The 23151-nt window shown below is 41.6% G+C and overlaps 1 protein-coding gene across 1 annotated transcript in view; it reads left to right on the plus strand.

Moving 5' to 3' along the window:
* The window catches only part of DROSHA (drosha ribonuclease III), a 246149-nt gene that overhangs the window by 151755 nt on the left and 71243 nt on the right, over window positions 1-23151 (plus strand). The window contains exons 18-22 of the mRNA XM_007951608.2: window positions 3936-4043; window positions 4758-4896; window positions 5277-5337; window positions 20417-20476; window positions 22159-22258. Coding sequence (XP_007949799.2) covers window positions 3936-4043; window positions 4758-4896; window positions 5277-5337; window positions 20417-20476; window positions 22159-22258 — 468 coding nt within the window. The remainder of the gene's footprint in view (window positions 1-3935; window positions 4044-4757; window positions 4897-5276; window positions 5338-20416; window positions 20477-22158; window positions 22259-23151) is intronic.

A 23151-nucleotide genomic window follows, 5' to 3' on the forward strand; every position in this document is an offset into this window, starting at 1 on the left:
GTCAGAAGAGACTCTGAAACTTGCCCTTGAGTGGAGAATAGCTAAAGCAAATGGAAGAAATGACAAGATAAAAGAGCTGAACAGAAGATTTCAAAGGGCAGCTCGAGCAGACAAAGCCAGTTATTATAATGAAATGTGCAAAGACCTGGAGTTAGAAAACCAAAAGGAAAGAACACGCTCAGCATTTCTCAAGCTGAAAGAACTGAGGAAAAAATCTAAGCCTCGAGTATTGAAAGATATTGAAAGATTATGTGGTCAAAATATTGAATGATGCAGGAAGCATCAAAAGAAGATGGAAGGAATGCACGGAGTCACTGTGCCAAAAAGAACGGTCGATGTTCATCCATTTCAGGGGTGGCATATGATCAAGAACCAATGGTATTGAAGGCTGAAGTCGAAACTGCACTGAAGGAATTGGGGAAGAACAAGTCTCTAGGAATTGACGGAATACCCATTGAGATGTTTCAACAAATGGATGCCCCACTGGAGGCGCTCACTCGGTTATGCCAAGAGGTTTGGAAGACAGCTACCTGGCCAATTGACTGGAAGAGATCCATATTTGTGCCCATTCCAAAGAAAGGTGATCCCACAGAATGTGGAAGTTATTGAACAATATCATTAATATCTCATGCAAGTAAAATCTTACTACAGATAATTCAGAAATGGTTCCAGCAGTATATTGACAGGGATCTTCCAGAGGTGCAGGCTAGATTCAGAAGAGGATGTAGAACAAGGGATATCCTTGCTGATGTCAGATAGATCTTGGCTCAAAGTAAAGAATACTGGAAAGATGTTTACTTGTGTTTTATTAACTGTGTGAAAGCATTTGATCGTGTGGATCATAACAAATTATGGATAACATTGAGAAGAGTGGGAATTCCGGAACACTTAATTGTACTCATGAGGAACCTGTACATAGACTAGGAGGCTGTTGTTCAAACAGAACAAGGGGACACTGCATGGTTTAAAATCAGGAAGGGAGTGCATCATGGTTGTCTCCTTTCACCATACTTATTCAATCTATATGCTGAATAAATAATCCGAGAAGCTGGACTATATGAAGAAGAACATGGCATCAGGATTGGAGGAAGAATCATTAACAACCTGCGATTCGCTGATGACACAACTTTGCTTGCTGAAAGTGAGGATGACTTGAAGCACTTACTGATGAAGATTGAAGAATACAGTCTGCAGTATGGATTACATCTCAATATAAAGAAAACAAAAATTCTCACAACTGGACCTGTAAGCAGCATCACGATGAAAGGAGTAAAGATTGAAGTTGCCAAAGACTTCACATTGCTTGGTTCTACAATTGACGGCAATGGAAGCAGCAGTCAGGACAACAAATGATGTATAGCAGCGGGCAAGTCAGCTACAAAGGACCTCTTTCAAGTGCTGAGGAGCAAGGATGTCTCCTTGAGGGCTAAGGTGCACCTGACACAAGCCATGATATTTTCAATTGCCTCATATGCATGTGAGAACTGGACAATGAATAAAGAAGACCAAAGAAGAATTGATGCTTTTGAGATGTGGTGCTGGCGAATGCTGAAAGTACTATGGACTGCTAAAAGAACTAACAAATCTGTCTAGGAGGAAGTGCAGCTGGAATATTTCTTGGAAGCAAGAATGACCAGACTTCGTCTCACCTGCTTTGGTCATGTTGTCAGAAGGGACCATTCCCTGGAGAAGGATGTCGTGCTTGGTAAGGTGGAGGGTCGATGAAGTAGGGGAAGGTCCTCCAAGAGATGGATTGACACAGTGGCTGCCACGAAGGGTTCAAGTATAGCAGGGATTGCAGAGCTGGCACGGGACCAGGCTGCGTTTTGTTCTGCTGTGCATAGGGTCGCTGAGTCAGAGACAACTCGATGGTGCCTAACAACAACAACAACAAAACCATTGTATAGATCATAAGAAAAAATGGAACATTACAAAGATTGGGAAATCCAGAACACTTAATTGTGCTCATGAAGAACTTGTACATAGGCCCAGAGTCAGTTGTTTGAAGCGAACAAGGGGCCACTCCATGGTTTAAAATCAGGAAAGATGTTTATTAGGGTGGTATCCTTCCATCATTTTTGTTCAGTATGTATGCTGAGCAAATCTGAGAAGCTTGACTATATGAAGAAGAACATGGCATCGGGCTTGGTTGGAAGACTCATGAACAACCTGTGACATGCAGATGACACGACCTTGCTTGCTGAAAGCAAAGAGGACTTGAACCACTTTTTTTGTTGTTATGTGCTGTTGAGTCAGCCCTGACTCATAGTGACCCCTCCTTGGGTTTCCGAGGCAGTATCACTACAGAAGTAGATTGCCCAACCTTCCTTCCCAGGAGTGGCTGGTGGGTTTGAACTACTAGCCTTCTGGTTAGCAGTCAAGTGCCATAGGCACTACGCTACCAGAGCTCCTAGCATCCTTTATAGTAACTATCATATATGTTATTGTTGTTAGGTGTTATCAAGTGGGTTTAGAAACATAAAACTAAAAAGTCAAACTCACTGCTGTCGAGTTGGATCTGAATCATAGCAACCCCTCCTTGGGTTTCCGAGGCAGTATCACCATGGAAGTAGATTGCCCAACCTTCCTTCCAAGGAGTGGCTCCTGAGTTTGAACCACCAGCCTTCTGGTTAGCAGTCAAATGCCTTAGGCACTACGTGCTACCAGAGCTCCTTTGAACCACTTAGTGATGAAGATCTAAGACTACCGCCTTCAGTATTACACCTCAGTATAAATAAAACAAAAATGCTCACAACTGGACCTGTATGCAACATCATGATAAATGGAGAAAAGGTTGAAGTTGTCAAGGATTTCATTTTACTCAGATCCACAGTAAGTGCCATAGAAACAGCAGTCAAGAAATCAAATGACATATTGTACTGGATAAATCTGCAAAAATCTCTAATATGTTAAAAAGCAAAGACGTCACTTTGAGGACTAAGGTGTACCTGACATAAGCCGTGGCATTTTCAGTAGCTTCATATGCATGCGAAAGCTGGACAGTGAATAAGGAATACGAAGAAGAATTGATGTATTTGGTGAAGAATGTTGATTATACCAGGGACTACTGGAAGAATGAACACATCTGTCTTGGAAGAAGTACAGCAGAATGCTCCTTAGAAGTGAGGATGCCCAAAGCACAATAAAATTTTTTTAAACAAGAAAAGATGAGGAAGAAGAAATGAGGATGGCAAGACTGTCTCGCCTACTTTGGACATTTTATTAGGAGGGAGCAGACTCCGGAGAACGATATCATGGAAGAGGGAGGGTCAGTGAAAACAAGGAAGGTCCCCAACGAGTTGGATTGACACTAGCTGAAACAGTGGGCTTAAACATAGCAACAATTTTGAGGCACAGAACTGGGCAGTGTTTTGTTCTACTGTCTATGGGTTTGCTATGTTTATATGTTAAATGGTATATGGTTTTACTTGGCAGCACCTCGCAAGGTAATGTTATAATCAGAGATTGAGAAGGAGGCACAGAAGTTCTTGTGGCTTATTTGAGGCTGCCTTGCTGAATACTGATGGAACAAGGCCTATTCCAACTTGAATGAGGGCTAGCTGTCCTTGTTCTAGTCAGCTTTTTATATTTGCTCATAATCCCTTTAACTATCCTTGGAAGTAGCAACTCTTATTATAATCTCCATTTTACAGGTGAGGTAACTTTGACAGAGAGATTAAATAACTTGCCCCAATTTACACAATGAATAAATGGCAGAGCAGAATTTGAACCCAGACATTTTTGGTTCTAGAGACTATACTCTTAACAACTGCAGTGTGCTGTCCCTTCTAGGGGACTCACCAGAATGCCATGGAGCCAGTAAACTGTGTCAGAACTTTGCGTGGTAGAATTTGGGATGTGGAAGAGTTTGTGTTTGCTATAAATACATGAAGCCTTTTTATACATTTTTATATTGAAGTTTTTTTTTCCCCTAGCATGCAATGATGTTGCCTGTTTTGACTCATCATATCCGCTACCATCAGTGCCTAATGCATCTGGACAAGTTGATAGGATATACGTTCCAAGATCGTTGTCTGCTGCAGGTAAGAATCCCTTTCTTGTAAACTCACACAAAAGCAAGGTAAGAGCAATTCATCTTGCAGTTTACAAATACCGCCCTGGTTCTCTACTGGGAGGTGAGGAGGACTTTCAGAAGCAATTCTATTACTCTATCCTGGTTGCCTCTGCCACTTGCAAGCACTCTTGGATTTTTATTTATTCACTTTTTTGAGGCTGCCCCTGAAGAAATAGGTACAGCTGAAATTTCTCTTTCAAACTCAGACCCTTCAGCTTTTCCTTCTTTAAGGCTCTTTTTCCTATGTGTGCTGTGTATTCTGATTCTCCTCTGAAAGATTTGGCTTTTTAAATTGGTCTTTAGGAGAAAACTTACACAAGAGCCCTGGAAATTTAGCTCTGGAGAAGGTAAAATGGAAAGCCAAGCGAGTCCCATCCCATCAAGCCAATTCTGACTCATTGCAACCCTTCAGGACAAAGTAGATCTGAACCACAGGGTTTCTGAGGCTGTCATTTTTTGCGGAAGCAGACTGCTACATCTTTCTTCTTCAGAGCAGCTGGTGGGTTTTGGTTGGTAGCTGAGCACTTGAACTACTGTGCCATGAGTCTTCTGAAATGGAAAGATCAGGGGTTAAAATTTGACAGAGTAGACAGATCACTTTCCCATTTTATTAACGATGATTAAAAGTGATGGTGCATCTGTGCTGAGTTTTAAGACTGAGTGTATTTTATTGCACCTTTAGCTGGCCATGACCCACCCAAGTCATCACTTAAATTTTGGGATGAATCCCGATCATGCTAGGAATTCTTTGTCCAACTGTGGGATTCGGCAGCCCAAATACGGAGACAGAAAAGTTCATCACATGCACATGCGGAAAAAAGGTAAGTTTATATGGCTCTGAAAGAGTCTATTTTGGGGTTTTGGCCCATATTCCCTAATGTTTAAATTACATCCCCACTGGGAATGGTTTCCTGGAGACTGCATCATCCCCTCATCCTCCCAGTGCTCCTGAGCCATGGTAATAACATTCACTTAGAGGAGAGTTTTAGAATAAGTGTGCATAAGTTTTTTTTTTAACAAAATATTTTCTTCCTCTTATCTAGTGTTTTCCGTTAAGTTTACCAGATTTTTAGACATGCAGATTTTAAACCTTTTAAAGTCAAATTGGGATGAGATAGGTAATTTTCTTTCTACATTTGAGACTGCGTGCATCTACCAGTATTTATTTGTATTATGTGTATTATATTTTTGTTTTTAATAGGAATTAACACCTTAATAAATATTATGTCACGCCTTGGCCAAGATGACCCAACTCCTTCAAGGTAAAGTAGACTTTTCTGTAACAGCTTCATTGAGATGTAATTCATGCACCATACAGTTCACCTATTTAAAGTGTTCTATTCAGTGATTTTTATTATATTCACCAAGTGTGCAACCACCACCACACTCAATGTCGGAACATTTTCATCACTCCAGAAGGAAACACCATACCCATCAACAGCCATGCCCCATTTCCCTGCAACCCATCTAGGCCAGGCAACCACCAGTCTACTTTTAGTCTCTGTGGATTTCACATTTTGGACATTTGATATAAATGGAATCATACATTATGTGCTTCTTTGTGGCTGGCTTCTTTTACTAAGCATAATGTTTTCAAAGATCAACCATCTATAGCATATATTAGTACTTTATTTCTTTTTATTGGTGAATAACATTCCATGCTATAGATTTACCATATTTTATTCATCCATTTATTAGTGGATGAGCATTTGTGTTGCACTCTGGTGGCTCAGTGGTTAAAGCATTCAGCTACTAACCAAGAGGTTGGCAGTTCAAACCCACCACCCGCTCTGTGGGAGAAAGATGAGGCAGTCAGCTTCCATAAAGATTTACGGCCTTGGAAATCCTATGAGGCAGTTCTGCTCTGTCCTACAGGGTTACTATGAGTTGGGAATCGACTCTCTGGCAGTGGATTTTCTTTTTTTTTTTTTTGAGCAGTTATGTATTTTCCAGTTTTTGGCTATTATGAATAATGCTGCTGTGAATATTCATGTACAAGTTTCTTTGTGGACATACATTTTGATTTCACTTGGGTATATACCTAGGAGTGGAATTGCGGACTCACATGATAACTCTATGTTTAACCTTTCAAGCAAGTGCTAGTCTGCTTTACAAAGTGGCTGTACCGTCTCACATTCTCCCCAGCAGGGTATCAGGTTTCCAGTTTTTCCACATCTTCACTGACACTTGTTATTATCTGTCATTTGGATTGTAGCTTTCCTAGTGGGTATAATGTTATCTCAGTGTGCTTTTTGATTTGCATCTCTGTGGTGGTTAGTGATGTAGATATTTTCATGTGCTTGTTAGCTATTTGAGTACTTCTGTGGAGAAATATCTATTCATATAGCCTTTTCTCATTTTTTAATTGAGCTATTTATTTATTTTTAACTTACAATAGTTCTCTATATACTCTAAATAAAGTCCCTTATCAGTTATGTAGTTTATAAACATTTTCTCTTATTCTGTGCATCAGTGTCTTTTCACTTTCTTGATGATGTCTTTTGACACACACACGTTTTTAATTTTGATTATGTCCAACTTATTGTTTTCTTTTGTTGTTGCTTGTGATTTTGACGTCATATCCAAGAAACCAGCGACTAGTCTAAAGTCATGCAGATTTATACCTTTTCTTCTTCTAAGAGTTTTGTAGTTTTAGCTCTTATGTTTGGCTCTGATCCGCTTTCATTTAATTTGTATATGTGGTGTGATATAGGGGTGCAGCTGCATGCTTTTGCATGTAGATAGAGGTCCAGTGGTCCCAGCACCATTTATTGAAGAGACAGTTCTTTTGCCATTGAGTGGCATTGGAACCCTCATCAGAAATCAGTTGCCTATAAATATGAGGGTTAATTTTTTATTCTAGGTTCCACTGATACATATGTCTGTCCTAATGCCAGTACCAAGAGCTCTGCTAGTGTAGTGCCTAAGGCACTTGACTGCTAACCAGAAGGCTGGTGGTTCAAACCCAGCAGCCACTCCTCGGAAGGAAGGTTGGGCAGTCTACTTCCTTAGTGATACTGCCTCAGAAACCCAAGGAGGGGTCACTATGAGTTGGGTCTGACTCCACGGCACATAACAACAACAAATGCCAGTACCATACCGCCTTGATTATTGTAGCTTTGTAGTAAGTTTTGAAATTGAGAAATGTAAGTTCTCAAGCTATGTTGTTCTTTTTCAAGCTTGTTTGAGCTCTTCTGGGTTCCTTGTATTTCCATATGAGTTTTTAGATCAGCTTGTCATTTTCTGCAAAGAAGTCAGCTAGGATTTTTGTAGGGATTTTGTGGAATCTATAGATCAAGATGGGAACTATTACTCTGTAATACAGAGTTGCTGTGAGTTGGAGTTTACTTGATGACACATAACAACACAACAGCCATTTAAACAATGTGATGTCTTGCCGTCCATGAACATGGAATGACTTTCTGTTTATTTAGGTCTTTAGTTTCTTTCAACAAGACAGTAATTTTCAGAGTATAAATTTTGCATGTCTTCTCTTTAGTTTATTCCTCAATATTTTATTATTTTTGATGCTATTGTAAATTGAATTGTTTTCTTAATTTCACTTTCCAGTTGCTTACTGCAAGTGTATAGAAATACAATTGATTTTGTTTATCTTTCTTGTATCCTGTAACTTTTGTTGAATTCATTTATTAGTTCTAATAATTTTTTTATTATGAATTCCTTAGGATTTTCTATATGCATGATCATATTATCTCCAAATAGAGATAATTTTACTTCTTCCTTTCCAAATCTGAATGGTCTTTTTTTTTTTTTTTTTGGCCTACTTGCCCTGGCTAGATCCTCTAGTACAATCTGGAATAGAAGTGGCAAAAGTAAACATCCTTGTTTTATTCCTGAAATTAGGGGAAGGCATTCAGTCTTTTACGATTAGGTGTGATGTTTGTTATCTATGGGTTTTTCACGTTGTTGTTGTTAAGTCAGACTCGACTCATAGCGACCCCTCCTTGGGTTTCTGAGGCAATATCACTACAGAAGTAGATTGCCCCATCTTCCTTCCGAGGAGTTGCTGGTGGATTTGAACCACCAGCCTTCTGGTTAGCAGTCAAGTGCCTTTAGCCACTATGCTACCAGAGCTCCCTGGGTTTTTCATAGATGCCCTTTATTAGGTTGAAGAAATTCCTTTCTGTTTGTAGTTTGTTGAGTGTTTTTACTCATGAAGTGGTATTGAATTTTGTCAAATGATTTTTTTGCACCTATTGAGATAATTGTGATTTTTGCACTTTATTCTGTTAATATGACATATTACATTGATTAATTTCCATATGTAAACCAACCTTGCGTGCCTGAGATAAACCCCACTGGTGTTGGCATAATCTTTTTCATATGTTGCTGGATTCAACTTGCTAGTATATTGTTGAGGATTTTTGCATCTATTTTCATAAGAGATACTGTTCTATAGTTTTCTTGTGATGTCATTGTCCGGTTTCAATACTGGGGTATTATAGCCTCATATAATTTGTTGGAAAGTAAGCATTAGCTTTCTTTATTTAATTTCTTGGTTTTAAAAGATACCTTCATGTATTGATAGTGTCATTCTTTGAGCATTCTATGCCTTTGAGCCCTTGAAGAATCTGGAAATGAAGTGGTCAAGGTCTATGCAAACCTGTTACTACCCCTGGGAAACTGAATGGAAGAAAATGCTTAATGGCTGATGAGGCCCTCCTCTTGGTCTTTGAGGGATTATCTTGGTGTGTGAAGTGTGGGAGATTGGTCCTTTTAGTATGGGGACTTAAAAAGTTAATAGCAATGCTATTAGGGATCAACTCTTAGAGAAAAAATGGGTTTAAAAAAATCCATTCTAACTCATGGCAACCTCATGTGCTTACATCATTCAGAAGTAGATCCCAGGTCTTTCTTCTGAGGAGCCATTGCGTGGATTCAAATCACCAACTTATTGCTCAGTAGCTGCACACTCAGAGTAGGTTAAAAGTGACAGAGTTGAGACGGTTGCTTCAGTTGCTGGCTGGCCTCTGCAGTGAAGGTAGTTGCCAGTAGGGCTGGCCCAGCTTTCTTTCCTAGTTTCTTCAGGTGTCACTGCCTTGCCTTGTTGTCTTGCCTTAACTTACCCTCTTTTGAGTTACCTAAATGAAACTATCATTCCTCTTCAAGCCAGATGTGAATAGAAAGGCAAGGTGAAATTCAGGTTTGGAGATGGTCATAATTCTCACTATGATGTTCTCTGAGAGTCTGAGATCAGGAAAGAGCTGAATAATTTAAATAGTGCTTAATCACATCCTCAGGGATCAAACCTTGTGGGTCATAGGTTCCTGTGACCCTTTTACTCTCTACTCTCCACATGACCAGTTAGTATTTTAATAAGTGGAATTCTGAATACCCATTATTAACTTTACCACAGTTACGCACACTGGACACTTAACTTTTCAGTGATGAAAACAAGTTTAAATGCTGTTGGTCTCATGTACCCCAGCACAGTTGTTGGTCTATAAATGATGTCTTTTTGATAGCACTGTTCATTTGCTCATACCTCACGATTTATATGTCCTTCTGCTCTAATACAAAGGGATGGCTTTCTCACTAGGGCAAAGGGAATGATACCTGGGATGCTGTGCTGTTTCCATATTGACGATTTTGAAAATGGTGCTGTTGACAGAGAATAAAAGAACTGATCTCTCCCGGTCTTTGACACCTGGCCTCTGCTGCTTGTGTTGAGAGCATCTAGTGGTGCACACGATCTTTTGCTGATGCAGAGTTGACCCATTTCTATATGGAAGGTGCCTCCCAGCCTTGGCCCCCAGGGTCTGCCGCTATTTGACTGCCACTATCTGGCAGCCCATGGTGGTGCCCGTGCTGGGAGCTGTACCCAAGAAGCTCTCTTCACATTTAATTTAACAGGCATATATGTAGTTCCTCTTCAGTTTGTGGCAGTTTGTAGGGTGTTAGGAGATCTAAAGGCAAGGAAGAGAAAGCCCCCATGCCCCAAGAGATGTGACCACCTGGGATGAGGTGAGAGCTCTGTAGATGTACTGACTTAATAGAAGGGAGACTCTGATGAGTACTTCAGTGAAGGATAAAACCAAATGTAGACACACAACTGCCATGGGCTAAGGCGGGCTGTGGTGGTAGTTTAGGGAGTAGAGGTCCGATTTATACTGTGCACTTGAATAATTGAGTTCACTTGGAACAGTGTGCCCTCTCTCTCCCTGTTTGTTTCAGTTTTCAGTTGTGAAATGGCATGCTCCATGCAGGTGTTTGTACATGCTTGAAGGAGATGCTGTACAATTACAAATACTAGCCATTCTATTTCCTTTCCACACAAGCTTGCTCAGGATTTTTAGACTCGATAAAAGACAGGGAGTGAGTGAATAAATGAGAGAGGGAAAAAGGGATGGAAAGAAAGAAGAGGGACAGGGTGGTTTAGAGGCCCTGTTTCTGGCCCTGAGTGGGAGAGTGAGGGGCAAGAGGGGCAGAGGAAAGAGAGAGCAGCGGCTTTTGGCCGAATTCTTCCCCCTGCAGTTCCCCTGACAACCATCCTTCTCTCATCCTGAGGACAGTTAGTTACACAGCCTAATGGATGCTGTCAGTCATCCTGCCACTTATGGTACCTTGACTCTTGTTCTTCACTGTAACTTGCTTAAAGATTTCTGGGACGTCTCATTACCTACTGAGTACAGTCTGAACCTTCTTACAGGCAATCCCAGCCCTCATGACCTGGCCCAGACCAACTCTCCATTCCGTGTGACTTTCTACACACCAAGCAAAACCAAAACCAAACTCACTGCCTTTGAGTCTGTTGTGACTCACAGCAACTCCATTGGGTTTCCAAGGCGGTATATCTTTACAGAAGTAGATTGCCCCATCTTCCTTCCACAGAGCTGCTGGTGGATTTGAACTGCTGACCTTCTGGTTAGCAACCTTATCCACTGCACTACCAGAGCTTCTTTGCTATACACCAGGAGACTGAAATGTTTACTGTTGACCGAGTATACCCTTTCCCCCTTCCCTGCAAGCCATTAGTCAATGGATGTTAGCTGCAGGATACCTCTAACATCCTGTCTAAATACTGCCTGTATTTCTTTTATGGTATATATTTCCGTTCTCCCATGTGGAGTCAGTTTTCTTTACTATACTGTAAACCCTTTGAAGGCTTATAGTTCTTCTGTTCATTAAAATTTTTTTTTCCTTTACTTTTGCAATGAGTGTCTTTCACAGAGCAGGTGCTCAATAAATAAGTATTGAATGAAAGAATGCCATTCATAGTGTTACTGTTAGTAAGGTTACTTACTTAGTAAGGAGAGATGGGGAGACTGAGGCATGAAGTGAGGTCATGGTCAGAGCCATCAGAGGAAGTTGAAATGGCTGATTAGTATCTTACTTAATCTGATTTGGGAAGAACTAGGACTTACAAAAAGGCACAGAGGCTTATTAACAAATGATAGGCTGTCTGCTTATCACAACTGCACAAGAATGAATTTTTCTGATGGCATCATGAGCATTAACTCTCAAGTGAATATGCACCCATAATTTTAAAAAGTGTCATTCATTAACCATATGAATCTCAGTTCTATAGTTATTTTTAAATCATGAAAATTGTGATGAGATGTTACCATATGAATGGTCTCTGAAGGATTGGGCATTTGGTGACATTCAAGTAATCCACGTATTATCCGTCAGACCTTTGGGAAAGAAGTGCCAGAAGAGTGGTGATGGGGAAGCAGAGTACCCGGCGGCCTCCACTCTTTCCTTCTCTGGGTTGTTTCTTCCTTCTTTCCTTCGTTTTTTTTTTTTTTTTTTTTTTTTCCTTCTGGATTAGTAGTGTTGTTATAAGGAGTTCTGGTGGCATTGTGGTTAAGGCATTAGGCTGCTGATCAAAAGGTTGATGGTTCAGACCTACCAGATGCACCCCAAAAGAGAGATGAGACAGTCTACATCCGTAAAAATTTGCAGTCTTGGAAAGAAACCCAGGAGGGGTTGCTATGAGTCGGAATCATCTCAATGGCAGTGGGTTAGTGCTATTACTAGACACATAAGAATCTGTTGGATCAACAGAATTGCGTGGACTGCTTATTAATGTCTGTGTACTTAAGGAAATGGTAGTTGCAAAGTATCAAGTATCTTCAGTCAATCATACATAACTATTTTGCATCTAAAAGGAGCTGTGATGATGTCCTGGTTAAGGCATTTGGCTACTAACCAAAAGGTACGTGGTTCGAACCCACCAGCCACTCCACAGAAGAAAGATAAGGCAGTCTGCTTCTGTAAATATTTATAGCCTTGGAAACCCAGTAGGGGGTTACTGTGAGTCAGAATTGACTCAATGACAGTGAGATGGTTTTTGGTTTCTTTTGTGTCTAAGAAATCTATAGCAATAACAGCATGCATTGAATAAATGTGAATTCCACTGGGTGGATTTATTGAATTAAATACTTCAAATTAAATCCTAAATATGTTTAAACTGGGCTCCATGGATCAAATGGTTCTGAGCTAGTGCGTCTTTGACACCCTCCATGCCCTGAAAGGGAAGAACACGCTCAGCATTTCTCAAGCTGAAAGAAGTAAAGAGAAAAGTAAAGCCTTGAGTTCCAATATTGAAAGTTTCTATGGGCAAAATATTGAATGCTGCAGGAAACATTAAAAGAAGATGGAAGGAATACACAGAGTCACTGTACCAAAAGAGTTGGTTGATGTTCATCCATTTCAGGAGATGGCATATGATGAAGAACTGATGATGGTATTGAAGGAAGAAGTCGAAGTTGCACTGAAGGAATTGGCAAAAAAAAACAAGGCTCCAGGAATTGACAGGATATCCATTGAGCTATTTCACCAAACAGATGCTGTGCTAGAAGTGCTTACTCATCATTAGTCATTACTTAATAATGACTATTAAAACTCATTAACAACCTGAGATATGCAGATGACACAATCTTACTTGCTGAAAGTGAAGATGACTTACTTGAAGCACTTAACTGATGAAGATTAAATACTACACTCTGTAGTATGGATTACACCTCAACATAAAGAAAATGAAAATTCTCACAACTGGACCACTAAACAGCATCACGATAAATGGAGAGAAGTTTGAGGTTGTCAAAGATTTCATATTACTTGGTTCCACAGTCCACGCCAATGGAAGCAGCAGTCAGGACATCAGACGATGTACTGCACGGGGCAGATCTGCTGCAGAGACCTCTTTAAAGTGCTAAAGAATAAAGATGTCTCTTTGAAGCCTAAGGCATCCTAACCCAAGCCATGATGTTTTCAGTCACCTCATATGCATGTGAAAGCTGGACAGTGAATAAAGAAGAGTTGATGCTTTTGATCTGTGGTGTTGGCAAAGAATGCTGAAAGTACAATGGACTGACAGAAGAACTAACAAGTCTGTCCTGGAAGAGGTGCAGCCAGAATGCTCCTTGGAAGTGAGAATGGCCAGACTTTGTGTCACCTACTTTGGTCATGTTGTCAGAAGGGACCATTCCCTGGAGAAGGATATCATGCACTTGGTAGAGTGGAGTGTCGGTGCAAGAGAGAATGCCTTCAACAAGATGGATTGATAAAGCGGCTGCAGTGATGAGCTCAGCTATAGCAAGGACTACGAGGCTGACACAGGACCATTCTGTTGTACATAGGGTCTCTATGAGTCAGAGCTGACTCGATGGCACCTAACAGCAACAATGTGCCCAATGTCTGGGTAGATGTAATGAGTAGCAAGACTTCTAAACTGAGAGGAATGGTCAACTGGCCTCCAAGGCCCCTTCCAGCTCTACTATTCCAGTCATTTCTTGGAGCTTGGAATACAGAGGTGAGAGGATACTGTGGGTCCATCCGTCTAGCAGTTACTCTTTTACTTGGTGCATCCCAAAATGGCTTTCTGTAAAGTAAATGGCACTTTATAGCAATTACTGTTACAGGGAGATATTTTGTGTTTTATAAAGTGCTTTGAATTCCTCAGACAAAATATGCTGTATAAATGTTACAGTTAATCTACATTTCATAATGCCTCTGTTGATTCAGTTCTCCAAAACAAATGGAGTGCTTATTGCTCAGTAAACATCTCATCCTGGGGCTTGCTAGTATTTATAAAGGGGATGATTAAAGAAAGTATAAAGAATGGAAGAAGGAACAAAAGATTTGCTACTTCTGTCAACGAGGACTAACAGTTCACTCTGTCCATTTTTCCAGATGAACTATTGGATTATGAATTGTTCAGCATAGTAATGAACTAAAGTGGTATTTTATCCCCATTTTTGCTTGTGGCTTGTTGCCAGAGTTTAGTCCTAAAGTAGATACAGAAACATTTTCTGGATATGGGCAAATTATTTAACAAATGGCAAAGTCCCTATCAAAGAAACCTGAAGAACTGTGACCTTTTGTTTTAACAGACTGGGTAATATCCTAACTTTGTGGTTATTAAAACTCTAGTTCATACTTGTTGTCTCCTGAAGTTTATAAAATAAATTAAAGCAGAACTTATACCACTATGATTTCCTTCAAAATAGTGTATAGTTGAAAGTAGCTATTATTCTTCGACTGGATGTCTTACTATTCTGTAATGAAATATTAGACACTCCAAATATGGCTTGCCCCCCACCCTCCACCCTCCACCCCTGCCAGGGTTTCCTGCTTTCCATGTTAATGAGATTTTATTCTGTGGTATTTCAAATTGTTAGGAAGAAAATGAAAAGTCTCTGCCACAGAAAATGTTTTTATTATACTTACTAGTTTGTGAAAGAGAATAAGGTAGTATTAATTTCTTTCTCCTCAAAAACTTACCATTTCTTTCTTAGTTCCTATCCTCTCTCTGGACAATAACTTACAGGTTTCTTGAAATTATCCAGAGGTATTATGGGTTAAGCTCATCTTACCATTAAATGTTGCTTTTATTCCTTGACACTGTCTTCAAGAATGATGGCAGACACTTTTGGAGTTAAGATGTATTTGACAGAAAGCAAAATTGCAGTACTGAATAGCTTGTAAAATATTTTTTGTTTCTTTAACAATATATTCTGGTATTTAAAAACTAAAATATTATACCATGGCGAGACTTTTTGGTTCTCTTTGCTGATGGAGTTGTTGTTGGTGTTAGGTGTTTGTGAGTTGGCTCTGACCCATGGCAACCCTGTACACAACAGAACACAACACTGCCCAGTCCTGCGCCAGCCTCATAATCATCACTGTGTTTGAAGCCATTCTTGCAGCCACTCTATCAGTCCATCTCAGAGAGGATCATCCTCTTCACTGATCCTCTACTTTACCAAGTGTGATGTCCTTCTCCAGGGATGGATCCCTTTGATAGCATGTCTGGAGTCCATGAGGTGTAGTCTTGCCATCTTTGCTTCTGAGAAGAGTTCTGGCTCTACTTCTTCCAAGACAGATTGGTTTGTTCTTCTGGCAGCCCTTGGTGTGTTCAGTGTTCTCTGCCAGAACCGTAATTCCAAGGCTCAGTTCCTCTTTGGTCCGGCTTATTCCTTGTCCAGATTGTGCATGTTGCATATGAGGTGATTGGAAAGACCATGGCTTGGGTCAAGCCCACCTTGATACACAAAGTGACGCTTGCAGCAGATTTGTCCAGTGCAGTAGGTCATTTGCTTTCTTGACTGCTGCTTCCATGGGCGTTGACCAAGTAAAATGAAATCCTCGACAACTTCAGTCTTGTATCCATTTATCAGGATGTTGCTTATTGTAATAGTCCACTTGTGAGGATTTTAGTTTTCTTCATGTTGAGGTGTGATACATACTGAAGGCTGTAGTCTTTGATCTTCATCAGTAAGTGCTTCAAGTCTTCCTCGCTTTCAGCAAGGCTATGTCATCTGTTTTTCACAGATTCTAAATGAGTCTTCCTCCAATCCTGATGCTGCGTTCTTCTTCCTGTAGTCTAGCTTCTCAGATTATTTGCTCAGCATACAGATTTAGTAAGTGTGGTGAAAGGATGCAACCCTGATGCACACTTACTATGATTTCTTCCTTGTTGCTAATGAAGCAGCAACAAAAAATAGTATCTTTTTAAAGCTTATATATGTTTGGTAAGAATAAGAAAAGTGTGTATTAAGGCCTGATACTTATTTTTTTATAAACTATTAGATTATGAATTCTTCAGTATAGCCATAGATTGAATGGCTTTCCTCCCCCATTCCCACCAGACACACACACACACACTCCCCATTATTGGCTATAAAAGCTACTCTTGAAATACATGAAATGATATAAAATTGAACCCATATTCCCAAGTAGATGATATAGTAGCCAAGGTTTATTTAGTTTACAAGTATTTTTTATTTTCTACTACATACTGAAACTATAGGGAGACTTTAAATTTAAAGTAAACTGGCACACATGAAACAGAACAACGCTAGATAGTATGTAATTTTGTCATAATTTGAGAGATAAACATTTTAGGCTTGTGGGAATAGGCATAATGGGAGCTGGCCAGCATCCTCCTGATCTCTAGTAGTTATGGCAGGCTTCCCTTTCCCCGCTGACCTGAAGCTGGTGCTGAAGAATGAGCAGGGTTGGAAGAAGTAACATGGAAGGGAGAAGGAATGGTGTGTGCATGATACAGTGAGATCAGCCAGGTTGGGCTTGAAAATTGCAGTTGAAAGTAGATAACATGGGTGGGTATGATGGGACTTAATAAGGGATGGCCTTGAAAGCCAGACAAGTTTAGACTTGCTAATCAGTTATTGAATTTGCTGAAGACATGTCCGTGTGAGATATTTAAGGAAACCTCTGGACTCAGGCAGCCAGCTTCTGTCAGGCCCAGGCCTGTTCTTTGTCTTCCTTGCTCAGATCCCAGACACCCAGTGTACCCACTTCCCTCTTTAATGCTGGCCATGGTTTCTGTTCATTCTTTCAGTTCTACATCCTTCAAATCCGGATTTTTTGTTTCAGCAGCTAGCCCTGAAGCAAGCACTCGGGTTCTTTCCCTGCATAAGTTCAGACAACTCATCATTTCCTCAGCCTACTCTGAGTAAATTTGCCTCCACCACTTTACAGGGATTACCCATCAAGGTTGTCAAGGATGTCCCCAGATCACTGAGTAAGTTAGCCGTCTGTTCCCATATTATTTGAGTCTAAGCACCACTGGGCACAGTTGACCTTTCTTGAATGGTGCTCTTCTTTTTGGCTCAGAGGATAATGCAGTGGCTACTTTTCTTCCCACCTCCCTGCTCAGTCCTGTTCCTTTGCTGGGTCTCATGCCCCGTCTGTCAACCTTGACATTCCCCTGGACTCAACCTTGGGACCCTTTCTTTTCTTTAGCTGCCTTCTCTCCTCAAGTACTGTCATCCAGTTCCCTCACCTTAAATACTGTCTAAACATTGACAGCTCCTGAAGCTGTTACAAGCTTTGCCCTTACTATGAACAATAGGTTAATATACCCAGCACTTTATTGGATCTCTGCATTTGGATATTTTATAGGGTTTTCAATGTTAATGTGTCTAAAATGCAACTCCTGTGCTTTCCCCAAACCCGCTCTCCCTTTGGGGTTTCCCTTCTCAGTAAATGGCACTACTCTTCACCTAGTTACTTCCACTCAAATCTAGGAGTCCACCTTCATTCTTCTCTTTCAGTTTTTCATTTACTAGAATTCCAACTATCAACAGTTTTTTTCAGCTATATCTCTGTGGTGGTTAAGTTTGTCTTCCAACTGGGCTGGGCCTGGCTGAGTGGCTGGGCAGCTGGTGGTAGTTATTCCCCATGATGAGACTGCCAGTCAACTCCTTGGTGAGATCTACCACAAGCAGCTGAGTAGCTGCTTTAGGGATGGTCTGCTTCACATATATAAGAAACAGCTTTGGGAATGCTCTCTAGCTTATGGCACACTTAAATCCTACATGCAGCCATGTCATTGTTCAGCAGCCTGCCATGCTCTGCCGACCTTGGGACTTTCAGTGGACTTGAATTAATGGCCCACTGTGCAGTTAGGTAACATCAGGACTATGCCATTTTATTTGTCAACCTTGGGCTTGTTAGCCTCTGCAGCCAGTAGCTGCCTAAATGAAGAGATGCTTCTGGCTTCATGGGCCGGGAGCAAGAGGCAGAGCTGAAGCCCAAGGTCAAGGGGCCAGCCCCTAGAGCCTGGCACTTTGAACTCGGACTTAAAGGCTCCAGACTGTTAGAGAATGAACTGCTGTTTGTTAAGGCCAGCCCATTTGTGGTCTGTTTCTGTGGGAGCAGTGCTAGGTAACGAGAACAACCTCCAAACGCATCCCACATCAGACTGGTGCTCTCCTCCTCCACCGTTGCCTCCCCAGCCTAAGCCGCTGCCGTTTGTCGTTGGGACTGCAGTGATTATCTCCTCAGGACTTTCCTTCCTGCTCCCATTCTTTGTGACAGCCAGAGTGGCCCTTTCAAGACCTAAATGATCATATCTTGCCATGTTCTCTGCTTAAGCAGAGTCAGTGATCTGCTTCAGGACTGAGAGAAGATGGCCATGCCGGACTTCTGAGAGGCAGAGGGAGGTTTTTCTTGGGCTGCCTTCCTGGTCATTTCTGCCGTATCCTCTGACATGAAAAACTAACAGTCTGTGAGATAGGACTTCATCAAACAATTAAGATATTATAAATTGTGAGAAGCTGGACTCTATGAAGAAAAATGTGGTATCAGGATTGGAGGAAGAATCATTAACAACCTGAGATACGCAGAGGATACAACTTTGCTTGTTGAAAGTGAGGATGACTTAAGGCACCTACTGATGAAGGTTGAAGAATACAGTCTGCAGTATGGATTATGTCTCAATATAAAGAAAACAAAAAATCCTCACAACTGGACCAATGAGCAGCATCACAATAAATGGAGAGAAGATTGAGGTTGTCAAAGAATTCACGTTGCTTGGTTCTACAATCGATGCCAATGGAAGCAGCAGTCAGGACATTAGACAATGTGTAGCACTGGGAAAGTCAACTGTGAAGGAACTATTTCAAGTGCTGAGGAGCAAGGATATCTCCTTGAGGACTAAGGTGCACCTGACACAAGCCATGATATTTCCAGTCGCCTCGTATGCATGTGAGAGCTGGACAATGAATAAGGAAGACTGAAGAAGAGTTGATGCTTTTGAGTTGTGGTGCTGGCGGAGAATGCTGAAAGTACCATGGACTGCTAAAAGAACTAACAGATCTGTCCTGGAGGAAGTGCAGCCAGAATGCTCCTTGGAAGCAAGAATGGCCAGGCTTCATCTCACCTATTTTGGTCATGTTGTCAGAAGGGACCATTCCCTGGAGAAGGATGTCATGCTTGGCAGGGTGGAGGGTCGACGAGGAAGGGGGAGGCCTTCAACGAGATGGATTGACACAGTGGCTGCAATGATGGGCTCAAGTATAGCAGGGATTGTGGGGCTGGCGCAGGATCGGGCAGTGTTTTGTTCTGCTGTGCATGGGGTCGCTATGAGTCGGAAACAACTCAACGGCACTTAACAACAACAACAACAACAACAAATAAAGTGTGATCTGTTCACTGAGGAGGCAGGGTTAATTTTGATGCAGAGAGTCAGGCAGGGCCTCATGAAGAAGATAATATTTGGGCTAGGCCCTGAGGGATGAGAGGGTTTTCAGTGTGGCCTGGTGTTAGAGGAGAGCGGAAAGCTTTCGGGTAGCAGAGGGCTTGGCCTGAGCAGAGGCATGGAGTATTTAGGGGATGCCTTTATCAGGCAGGTTTGAAGCAGGAGCCCAGTGCACAGGAGCAAGGGGGTGGTGGTGGAAACTGAAAAGGTGCATTAGACTGGCATGTGGGAGGACTGTGGATACTAGGTTGAGTTTAGCCTTTGCACAGTGCAAAGCTGTCCTTAGAACATTGGACCTAGACTGGTTTTTCAAGATTCCATTCTAATGCGTTCTCCATTCTCTCCTCCACCTGATAATAATTTGGAAAGATTAACAGTGACTAGGTTAGGGGGAGCTCTGGTAGCATAGTGGCTAAGACACTTGCCTGCTAACCAGACGGCTGGCGGTTCAAACCCACCAGCCACTCCTCGGAAGGAAGGTTGGGCAATCCTACTTCCGTAGTGATACTGCCTCGGAAACCCAAGGAGGGGTCGCTATGAGTCGGGGCCGACTCGACGGCACACAACAACAACAACAACAGGGGTGTATCTCCTTGAGTTATGTGGATGTGTTAAGTCTCACTTCCAGAGGAAAGAAACCCTAAGGTTAGAAAGCCCCTGCCACATGGTATGCTGGAATACTCTGTCTTTCCATTGGGCAGCCTTGGTACTTCCAAGCTAAGATGGTGGTCAGTGCTCTTAATTCAGAGGGATAAGGTAGGATCTTCTGATAGCTAAATGAACTAACCCTCAGATGTCCTTTCCTTTTAGCAGAGGGAGGGAATGTCAATGCATGCTGTTTTAAGTGATCTTCTAAATTCTCACTATAGGATCAACCACAATGAAAGGTTGGAGTTCCTGGGTGATGCTGTTGTTGAATTTCTGACCAGGTAAGTATGCTTTCCTACTGTTCCTTGGTAATTATATATTTTATGGGTAACATACTTAATATAGTCCCTTCTTTGTAATTAGCCAAATAAGGCATTGAAATACCATGTAGTTTGTCTTTTTTGTAGAGCTTAGGAGCCACATCTCTGTGGCTCCTTGCCCTGCTAACTTACACTCGCTGGTGCTGTAATGAGCAAGATTACAAGATGAAAGGCTTGTGTCTCTGTCCTGTCAGGTATATGTTAAAGTTGCTACAGCCACAGAGATCAGCTTGTCTTGGTCTAGATGCTTCAGAGCTTACATTCAACTTGTAAAGAAAGGGATGATATTTTAAAATGTCATTTCATTTTCTAAGATTTATCTTTGATCCCATTCTCATGCTTTCTGATCTCAGGGGAAGTAAGGCTTACAAGTAATTTTAATGACTAGATTTTTGAACGTGCATGTGTGTGTGTGTGTGTATTTGTGTGTGTGTTTTTCTCCAGAAATGTTTCACGATTCTTACATTGGAGATGGGGCAGGGAAGTACATTTCTTTTTCCCATAGTCATCGAATTTCTCTTTTACAAGAGGTAACTCATGATTCTTTTGGAACTCTCTTGAGCTTTTTTTTCCTTTAAGTCATTTCTTTTCAGAAGAAAGACACAATGAGAAGGGGCAGCCTGTGTGAACTTGTGTTTATTGAACACAGCAGAATTAAAGAAGCCCAGCTGCCGGCACGGTGGTGCTCGTCTGTAGTCAGCTCCTCGGGAGGCTGAGGCAGGGGGTCATTTGAGTCCGGGGTTCTAAGCTGTAGTGTGCCAGGCTGATTTGGTGTCTGCACTAAGTTTGGCATCAGTCTGGTAACCTCCTGGGAGTGGGGGACCACTAGGTTACCTAAGGAAGGGTGGACTACCCCAGGTCGGAAATGGTCAGTAGCTGAAAGGACCTGACCAACCACTGATCTTATGAAATGGTGTGAGGCTTGGGAGAGATCTGATGTTGCCGTGGTCCACCGTGGTTTTCTGGGTGGTCTTCTTCCCAATCTCAAAACCCTCCTTTTGAGACCTGTTAGGACTGTCCTTATGGCAGAACCAGTCATGTGTGCCACTCTCAGTTCTTTTCCACTGTCCCTGTCTGTGCTCTTGAAGACTGTGCCACCATTGCCTGTTCTCAGGACCAAACTAAACCAAATGCACTGCCATCAAGTCAGATCCAATTCATAGCAACCCCTTCTTGGGTTTCCGAGGTGGTTCCACTACAGAAATAGATTGCCAAATCTTCCTTCCGAGGAGTGGCTGGTGGGTCTGAACTGCCAGCCTTCTGGTTAGCAGTGAAATGCCTTAGGCACTGTACCACTCATCACCAAATCCAATGAAAAGTGTGTGTTTCAGTCCCACTTTTGAAGTATCAAATGTGTTTGCTATTAGTAGTGTGTGACCACTTTTTCGGATCTTTATTGTCACCATATTTCAAAGAAATCTTTTAACAGAATAGATATCACAGGATGGGTGTGTGGTGCTGTTTTGGTTTTAGTACTTTCAGATACACTATGCTTACTTTTGAACAGTCAAAGACTCTTCAGTGTAGCTCAGTTCAGCTGGTATCTGCTGAGTGAATGTGGTGGGCCAGGTCTGCATTTGTGGCCCGGAGCCACAGACAGAATGTGATGGTGCGTATTTATTTGTGTATTTCTTTTTTTGCAGTGTCCATTTGTACTATTTGTTTCCTAGTCTGGAGGAAGGAGGATTAGCGACCTACCGAACTGCCATCGTTCAGAATCAACACCTTGCCATGCTAGCAAAGGTAGAGCAAACACTTGAAGCCTTTGTCAGGAAATTTGACATTCTCTTCTTCGGTCCTTGCATAATTTTGCATTTGAATAAGCAACTCTTAAGGGCATATTAAGACCAGGAAGTATTTTTTTCTCGGGTTTTAAGGATTCAGGCTTCCTCTGGTACCTTTGTGAGTTTCTCCAGAAGCTGATGAATTTCATGGTGAGGTATCATGATAATAGTGAGGAAAAAAAATTGACAGATGTGCATGAGCAGAGTTGAACATGTGGGCCAAAGGAACATAGCAACAGAGCCAAAGAAATGAAATATTTTGTAGTTTGCCTTTGTGTAATATTACTGTACTACACTGTTGCTTTATTTTAACAAACAACATTATAACTTTAAACAGATTGCTCCAGATCATTTACATCTAAAAGAGATACTTTTGTAGATCTTTGAAAATCCTTTAATTAAAATCTAGGATGTAGGCTGTCCAGCTAGCCATGCTGACTTAGCTGGGCGACTCACAGAGCCCATTCTTGATTCAGATCCATTCTGGGAACTTCTCTTATGTTATCTGACTGGATGGTCCCATTGGCATATAGCAGCTGCATATAGCAGTAAATTAGAACACATGGGTGGCATGGGCACTTGCGTGGCCCACCAGTCTGCACCCCTCCTCAGGGTGGCTGTGAATAAATTGTGCTCTTCCTTCTCCAAGTTTCGGATTCCTCATCTGTACAGTGGAGACTGCCTGAATCCCACCTGCCACATGGGATCATTGTGAAGATTAAATGAGATGATAATTTAGGTTTTAGGGATTCTTTTTGCCAAGTGCCTGGCACAGCGCCGAATCATAGTAATCCAACAATGAGGTTCGTAAAACAGGACTAGTTATTTTTTTTATCACTGCTGCCACTGTTC

This window comes from Orycteropus afer, unplaced genomic scaffold (genome assembly GCF_000298275.1).
Source record: "Orycteropus afer afer isolate SDZICR_OR568_19922 unplaced genomic scaffold, OryAfe1.0 scaffold00302, whole genome shotgun sequence".
In the NCBI taxonomy this organism is placed as follows: Eukaryota; Metazoa; Chordata; class Mammalia; order Tubulidentata; family Orycteropodidae; genus Orycteropus; species Orycteropus afer.